Raw genomic sequence first — 9,262 nt, forward strand, 5'->3', positions numbered from 1 at the left:
CTCTTAATTCTCAATCTATGAATGTATTAGAGGAAAACTGAATACTATTGTTTCAGTTTTTTGACTTGCACTTTTAAACTGAACTTCTTGCACATAGACACTCTGGTTTATGAAAACCAGACACATGAAAACAAAACTGTGCCTGGTGGACATGTGTCTTTCTAGTAAAGCAAAATGGAGTTAAGAAAACAACTGAAATACATGTTTAATATTAATGTACCTTTTATGATGTGATCTAGATTTAATGTCTCCCCACATCAACCAAATCAAATGGGGATCTACTCGCGCAAATAGCTGTGGTATGACATAAAACTCAGGTCAGATGTCATTTCAACCCATTAGGCTTTCCCAAGTCACGTTAGGCAGAATTCAAGATGACATTTACTGAGCACCAACTGCATACAAGATCATCATGCTAAGATCAAAATCTTAGCTGCTCAAGGTTCAGAAGAACCTTCTGTGAATTCTCATACTCCTAGTTTATCCTCATTCAGTTATATTCTTTATTATGTGTTGTCTGTCCAGGTTTTCTCTCATCTGCTACACTTGTAAGTTCCTTGAGGACAGGGGTAGTCTTATTTCTTTGCAACAGCAGCCCTACATATGTTGGGTACATGTGTATGTATACAATGGCCCAGATGTAAAAATCTGCCTGTCACAAGAGGTATCTGTGGCAGAACAGGGAAATTAGAACTCAGATCTTCTGATTCTGAATCTAATGTAAATGTTGAAATGTATTATGAAAATGTATATCACTTTGTACATTCAAACGCTAGAAAAATTATAAAGATGATTTTAAAGAATGGATTAACTTATTTGGAAAGATTAGGAGCTATTGAGTACCTCATTAAGGGTAATGAAGCAAAACTGAAGAATCTCAGAACTGACCTGAATAGTCATCTGGTCCCATTAGTACACATTCACAAAATGTATTTCTACCAACAATCCTATTAAGTGGTCATCCAGCTTCTGCTGGAAAATCACCAGTAATGAGGAATCTGCCACTCCTTAGGACCACTCTAATCATTAACAAATATTTCCTTATACTCCATCAAAATCTTACTTTCTATAATTTCTACCCATTGCTCTAGGCTTATTGGGTCTGGCAGAATATATTTAATTCTTCCATATGGTAATTTTTCCAGAACTTGTGGACAGCTATTGCACAGGCATAACAGCTCCTTGAACTAATATTGTTGCCCACCTCTTGAGGTACTCTACTTTGCCTATATCCTTCCTAATGAAGAATGTCCTATATTGAACATAAAACTTTTTGAGTGGTATCACTAGGGTCCAGTGAGACTATTTTCTCCCCCATAATGAACACTGGCCATCCTTTATGAAACCTAACAACACATCCCACTTGACTAATTCTCAATCCCACTAAAACCCTCTTATCTTTTTCCCTGAAACAGCAATTAAACTATAATTCCATTTATTTGTACCAATATTTTCTTACATAAAGTAGAAGGGACATTTCTAATATATCATAACTTAATTTACTAAACATCAAAAAATATTTTGGAGGACTAAGTTCAGAGATGTTTGCTGACTTGAGATGATCAGCAATAACTGAAGTAACATTTGCAAAGCACTTCAGTACCTTGAGATGCAAAATACATTTGGGGTGACAGATATGAACTCATTAAAAGCAGCTAAATGCTTTCTTATTATCTCATCTATTTTAACCTATAATCTCCCATTTGCATTTTGTTTTAATTTTTCCAATTTAGGGACCCATTCTCCTTGTTGGAAAAGAGAAAAGCAAAAACTGAATACTTTTAACATCTATCATTTACTATTATAGCATTAAGCTAAACACTGAACTTCTTTGCAGTTGATTTTGTGGCAAATATATTTAAAAGCATCCTTTTTTATCCTTAGCATGGTATACAGCAACTCTGAAACTATACAAAATCGCCAAATCTCTGTAAGGATCAGTTTTTTATCTTTAAAATGGAAATAATATCTGTACTATCTACCTCATGAGGCTGAAAAGTTCAAAATGAAATATATGCAGAATTTTGCAAACTTCTGAAAATTATGTAAATGTCTATGCTTATTATTATCCTAAGTCTCAGCTCATTAAAGGCTCAAGTTGTCAGAATGTGACAATCAGAACAAAAATATGAAAAGGAGGTAATCCTAACATAAAGCAGCTTATAAACAAATAGTGAAAAACAACACATTTTAAGGGAGTAGTAATCCAGAAGAGGCCAAAGTATTGGTTTGAAAAGTGTATTCATTTGATTAAGGCTCCATGGTTAGGAAAGGGTATGGATAGGGTGTTTGATGAGATCCAAAGGAAGGAAAAAACAAGCATTTATTAAGAGCAATTACATGCCCCCACCCATACTAAGCACTTAAAATATTCATTTGATCCTCACAAACACCCCAGAAGATAGGTGCTATTATCACCCCCATTTTACAGTTGAGAACACTGAGGTTGCCCATGGTCACACAGCTAGTATCTAGGGTCATAAGTGAACTCAGGTCTTCTTGACTCAATGCTCTACTCACTGTGCCACCTGGCTGCCTAGGTACCAGAAGGTACATCACTAGTAGTTGGGTTGAGAAGAACAAGGTCAGTAAACAGTCTGGAAACACAGTCTAGATGTTGTAAATCAAGAGACACACTCATTGTCATAATGAGTGAGAATTCTAGGTCTTAGAGGGCTAAGTCATTGCCCAAAAGGTCAATTTTTAAAAACTATTTTTAAAACCAGCAATCAAATGTTCCTAAGCAATTGAGCTCATATTGTAGCTTATTTACTCTCTTTGGACTCATTAATGACTGAATTGTCAACATTTCATTGATACCTACCTGGCCCAGTGGCTAAGGCACTCCAGTTAAATGACCCTGGGGCAAGTCACTTCACCTGTTTGCTTCAGTTCTCTGATTGTAAAATAGAAATAATAATAGCACCTACCTCCCAGGTCTCAAACCAGATAGAGGTATACCTCATTTTATTGTATTTAGCTTTAATGTGCTTCATAAGATACTGCATTTTAAAAAAAAAAAACCTTTACCTTCCATCTTAGAATCAATACTATATACTGATTCCAAGGCAGATGACTAGTAAGGGTTAGATGATAGGGGTTAAGTGACTTGACCAAGGTCACACAGCTAGAGGTGTCTAAGCCCAAATTTAAACCCAAGTCCTCCCATTTCTGAGTCTCTCTTTCAATCCACTGAGCCACTTTGCTGGCCCTTATTGTTTTCAAACTGGCTTGTGGCAACCCTCAAGCATGTTTAGCAGTGCCATTTTTCTAACAGCACTAGCTGTATGTCTTTATCACATTTTGTTAATTCTTGCAATATATTTCAAACTTTTTCATTATTACTATTTCTGTTATGATCAGTAATCTCTGATATTACTACTGTTATTATTTTGGACACCATGAACCATGCTTATATAAGACTTTGGAAATTAATAAATATGTTCAGTCTACCAACAATCATTCATTCATCCATCCAACCATCCATTCTCATTCTCTTCCCCCACCCCTAGTTTGCATATTCCCTGAGACAATACTGAAATCAGGTCAATTAATAACCTTATGATGGCCTCTAGGAGTTCAAGTGAAACAAGGAATCAGTCAATAGGGCAAATGTCATTGTTATTTTAAGAAATTGCCATATACACTCCAACATTCAGCAACCATCCAACCTGAATAGTCAGCAACCATCAATGTCAAGGTAAGGACCCCTTTCCCCCCAAGCAAAAGGATTAACTCATTTAAGGCTCAGATGATGGCTATCATTTTTTAGCAATAAAGTATTTTTTAATGAAGGAATGTGCATTTTTTAGACAGGTACTATTGGACATTTAATAGACTACAGTAGAGGGTAAACATAATTCATATGTACTAGGAAACCAAAAAAAATTCATGTTACTCTCTATTACAAAATTCAACTTATTGCAATGACCTAAAACCAAACCCATATCTCCTGTAGTATTCTTGAATTTGTAAAGCACTTATGACAGTGCCTGTCACATATATTAGGGCCTCTAAGTGCTTATTACCTCCCCTTTAGCATCTCCCATCTCAGAGTATCCAGGCTTTATTGTCCCCATTTTTTAGAATCTGCTTTCCTAAAATCTCAAATATAAGTCCAGCTATACTTGATTTTTATTTCTTTTTCCAGCTAGTACAAACTCCACAATGACAATAACTTTTCCCCAGTTTCTAGTATTAATATATCACAAAATTGTTCTTCCTAATTGGTCAGGATTAAATCTAAAGTTCCCTCAAGCAAAGAAAATAAGAATTCAACAAATGTTTTGCTTTTAGAGGAAGGAAACTTCCAGATGTCTCAAGAATTTAATTCCACTGCTGGAATGGATGACTGTATATTTTTTATCTCTATTAGGAAAGCATATATATCCATGAACTAGTATAAACTAAAAATGAAAACTAAATTGACATATAAAATCAATATAGTAGAGGCATGAGTAAGGGTTTTTTGTAGGTTTCCTATAAAAAAAGGAAGCCAAAAAAGAAATATAGTTCATTTTACTTGTTTGAGGAAAATCTCCAAAATCCCAGAAATACCCTCTTTTCCTTTTGGTTTCCTTACTATGCAGTTCCCTTTAAATTCAATAATTTTCTTCCTCTCTATCTCACCTTCTGTTTCAGACTTGATATATTCCAGCTCAAATCTGATAGTAATCCATTTCCATTCCTCTTGAATTATACTGTACACTCATAGGAAGAAATTTTAGCTATTTAAAAAAATTTAAGTTTTGTTATTTTATACACAAAAACATAATAATGGCTCTTATAACTTGAGACTAACTTTTTAAAAGTAGTAAAAAAAAAAAAGTCTGACACCAAAGAATCTTTCTTGAGTAGAACAGCTTCTGTTGCCCTCTTTTCTGTTTTATTGACTTTAATTTTCGATATTTTTACTCTTGTTGCTTAGGTGGGGAATTTTAGATTTGTTCTACACTTTTTAGTCACTTGGTTGATTCGCTCTTTCTTTGAATGATAAAAGCAATTAGAGATCAACATTTTTCCCCCTTAAGAACTGCTTTAAACTTCCCCCTAAGTTTCAGTATCTCGTCAAAACATCTTGTCCCACTGCCCGGCCCTCCCCAAACCACCACTACTTACTCTGCAGGTTCGACGTTGGACAATTCTCCCAGGGACAAGGACATCGTCCTGCACACCAACGAGCTGCCAACGCAGCCGTGCAAAATGTAGCCGGTCCCCAGGTACAGCGAGCTGCGGGAGAATGTAGAAGGGTGGGAACTCGCAGACCTCCGGACAGGAAAACCGAGAGGACAGTCTCCTACAAAACCCAGGGCACCAATCTCTCCACACCCATACGCCTGCGAGGAATTAACAGTGATAATGATAAAAATAAATGCTTTCAGGTTTACAAAGTGCTGTGTTAAGTCACTGGGTCCTCGATTCCCGGGAGGTAGGTGTTATTATTATCGGTGTTTTACAGATGGGGCTGAGGAGAGGTTAAGTGTCTAAGGCAGGATTTGAACCTGGCTCCCATCAAGCGTTGGAATCGTTCGTTCACAGCGCCAGGAGTACACCTGCAGGGGAAGAATCGAGGAGCGAAGAAACTTGCCCGAAACTTCCCCGCCCCCATCCCTACCCCTCCGGGAAAGGAGAAGGCAGAGGAAGTGGGGGAAGGGAGGTGATGGGGGGGAGGGGGCCCCAAACATGAACGTGGGGGAAAAAAAAAGACGCAACAACCATACAGTGAATGTGTAACACGGCCGCTACACCTCCAAGAGCCTCCGCGGTCTTCGCTCTCCTCCCTCTCTATCCGACCATAGCCCCCACGCACCCCGCCCACTCGTCCCAACCCGACCGAAGATCTCGGCCCTCTAAGAGCCGCCGCGCCCAGCAACCCTCCCTAGACTCAGCCGGCTGAGCTCCGGCGGCTCACTCACCGTGGAGTCCCTGAGAACCAGGCGGGTAATTCCCGGGAGGCCGCGGCTGCCTCCAGCTCCGCAGCGTCTCCTCCTTCTTTTTCTTCTCCTTCGCCGCTGCCTCCTCCCGCTTCCTAATCCGGACGGCTTCTGAGGCTGCTGGGGCTGCAGCTGCAAGCCGTAGCCGCGGGGACCCGGAACCACTTCCGCCCCGAACCGCCTCTTCCTCCCCCCTACCGCCACGGACACCAGGTTGCCTCTACTTTCCCATCCCTCCCGCGACTGACTCAGCCGCAGGCTCGCTCCCTACTTCCTCCGGCCTCTTTCCCTGGGGCACGCGCACTCACCTGGCACCTAGCGGGGGTGGGGGAGGAGGGTCGGTGATGTGTACGCATGCGCCCACCTAGCACCTAGCATGGCGCGGGGAGAGGTCGAGGGAAAAAGGAGGCGGGCACGCAGGGAGTGATCGTACACATGTTCCCGCCCCCTAGAGCGGGGCCGCGGCCGCGAGGTTGGGGGGGAGGGGGGAAAGTTTAAAAAAAAAAAAAAAGACGCAACCCGGAAGTGAAGAACGATGGCCTAGGGGTTACGACCCCAGTGTAATCTTCCCAACCTTGTGTCTCACCCTAGGATGGGTACAACTTGACGCCTTCTCTCATCCGCCGTCAAAGCCCCTCCGCACCCCCCATCTCCACCAAGAGCCCTATTACCCTGTCTTAATGAGATGACATGTGTAAAACACTTTGGTAACCTTAAAAGTTCTAGAAATGCTAACTCTATTAATATTATTTGTTAAAAAAAAAAATCTGATCATTGCAAACCCAAAAAAAGCCAGGCCTCAGGCCTTTTGCCCTTCCTAGGAAGAGTAAGTAACAAACCAAACTCAACCACATACCCAACTTCCCTCCTCAAATCCAAATCTGAGGAAGCTTGGGCATCTCCTAGGTTCAACTTTGACTTTTGGCGTCCCAAACCTTATGCTTATTTTGGTTTTCAGTGCTAACTAGTTTTGATATTCACCCATACATAGAGACATCTGTCAGTTGACAGTTGACTTCCCACAGTTCTAAATCTTTGATGTTAAGGTAACCTTTATAAACTGCAAATTACAATCTGGCAACTACTAAGCCAAAGAGCAGGGACTGTTGCATTTTTATCTTTTTATCTATAGTACCTAGCACATAATATGGGCTCAAATAAATACTTGTTGATTGATTAAATTACAAGTTGTAGACTGACTCTAAAAAGGAAAACTTCCTATAAGTTATCATTATTATTAATAAGCTGGCATTTAGATTGTGCTTTAAGGTTTGCAAAGCACTTGAAATGTGTTATCTCACTATTCATATGTGGAATGGGCTGCCTCTGGAGATGCAGAGTTTCTTATTTTTAGTAGTCTTTTAAGCAAAAGCTGAATGCCATTTGTTTGGAACTTTTGTAAGGGTAACTCATTATTCTAGTACAAATTAGACTAGATAACCTTTCTGGTGGTGCCTTCCAATTCTGATCTACCACAGGAAACATATTTGGTATCTGTTCTTCAACCTCATTTAAACGGACTTCTTTTTACTAAGGAGAGTTTCCATGGTGGTTGTGAGAAGATGGAGGAAAATGAAGACACCAGATCTTACCCAAGAAATGAAAAGGGAAGAATCAAACTGCAAGATATCTTTATGTTACAGCCAGCTGGAGTACAACATAAACCTTTCCATTGACCTCAGTGTGATATTTATTTTTAAATCTTTTTTTAAAACCCTTACCTCCCATCTTAGAATCAATACTAGGTATTCGTTCTAAGACAGAAGAGTGGTAAGGGCTAGGCAATGGGGTTTAAGTGACTTGCCCAGGGTCACACAGCTAGGAAGTGTCTGAGGTCACATTTGAACCCAGAACCTCCCATCTCTGGGCCTGATTCTCAATCCACTGAGCCACCCAGCTGCTCCCTCATTTTTAAATCTTCAGAGACTTATATATCATTTCTAGTGCCATATAGCAACACCAATAAATGTTGGCATTCTAATTATGGGCCTTTGCTTTCATGGAAAATGAGATTATTGAAGGAATTTTATAATTTCCTGGAGGCAGACAATCCTACTCATTCACCTCTCAGGTAACTCTGGGCCTGACTCTCATGTATATACATATATATTGTGTAAATGGAATTAGCTCACCCCCCATACATAGTTAAAACTCTAGCCACCAGAGATAATGTTATCCCCACCTCCCTTAGTGGGGAGGGGAGATGAGTTACCCACACGTGACAATAAGTAACAAATCAAGAACAAGGGACTGCCCTTTGGGAAGTCCAAAACAGTGTTGAGGCTGCCATTTGTCCACTTGAATTAGAGGTGGACCTCCAGGAAGTGATGAAAGCTGCTATCTTTCAAATATAATGGCAAACTTCTTATTGAGGCAGTTCATGCTTTGAACTTGGTGCTGAAGGATCTCTGCTGAGACCTCAGGCAGCTTCCCCTCTGAATTGTCACGAGGGTAAGGTAGGCTGACTTCCTTGGCCTACCTTGGCGTTTTCCAGAGTCTCTACCTCAAGAAGGCTTCTTTGCCTTCTGATTGCTAAGGCCTTGTGGCCAGTAGCCTAATTAATCTTTTAATTCTCACTCGTTCTGGACCTCCACTGGTCCGGACCAGAGTTTCTCTCTCTCTCTCTCTCTCCTTACCTTCAACCTTCCTAATTGTAAATAAACTACCATAAATCCATCCTGACTTGGGTCTGTTTTAATTATGGAATCAATCTAGATCTGATTGATTCCTGGCAACCACACCTTAAATATATATATATCTATATAATATCTAAATTTTCCCCATTACAATATAATACACACACACACACACACACACACACACACACACACAGTCCAAATATATTTTGAAATCTGAACAAACATTCTTCATCCACTTGGTCTTTCTTATGTAAATGGTTAGGACAAATTCTGTTGAATGACTAGATTTCTTTCTAGAAGCTCTGTGTTCTAGAGCTTTATTCAATCAGTCATTTGCAAACATTTGGAAGACCTCAACTTCCACAGGGGGCAACCATTCTTTGACCATAACTGATTCTTTTCCATCAATGAAGCAAACTCCTTTAGCAAGTATACATCTCCCTATTTTATGCCCAACATTCATTATCAACAGGTTCTTGAACAGGATTGTTTCAATTTAAATGTTCCAACCAATCTGGAATTATTCTGATGTATGGATGTGAAATGTCTTGTAAAAAAGCCTTCAAGAGAGTGTTTCCTTCTATGGAATCAAATAATTTTTATAGTCAATAAGCAAAAACATTATGGAATCTTAATTTCTTATCTTTCAGTTAATCTTGAAATGATAAATATGTGATCAGTTGATATATG

General features: G+C 39.7%; 1 protein-coding gene across 1 annotated transcript in view; it reads right to left on the minus strand.

Annotated features, from left to right (window-relative positions):
- BCLAF3 (BCLAF1 and THRAP3 family member 3) overlaps nt 1-6,192 on the minus strand; it is an 83,698-nt gene extending 77,506 nt beyond the window's left edge. Inside the window, exons 1-2 of the mRNA XM_044670135.1 lie at nt 5,916-6,192; nt 5,119-5,336 (exon numbers count right to left, since the gene is read on the minus strand). Coding sequence (XP_044526070.1) covers nt 5,119-5,162 — 44 coding nt within the window. The 5' untranslated portion in view covers nt 5,163-5,336; nt 5,916-6,192. The remainder of the gene's footprint in view (nt 1-5,118; nt 5,337-5,915) is intronic.
- Nucleotides 6,193-9,262: the final 3,070 nt, after the last annotated feature.

Source organism: Gracilinanus agilis, chromosome 3 (assembly GCF_016433145.1).
Source record: "Gracilinanus agilis isolate LMUSP501 chromosome 3, AgileGrace, whole genome shotgun sequence".
NCBI lineage: Eukaryota > Metazoa > Chordata > Mammalia > Didelphimorphia > Didelphidae > Gracilinanus > Gracilinanus agilis.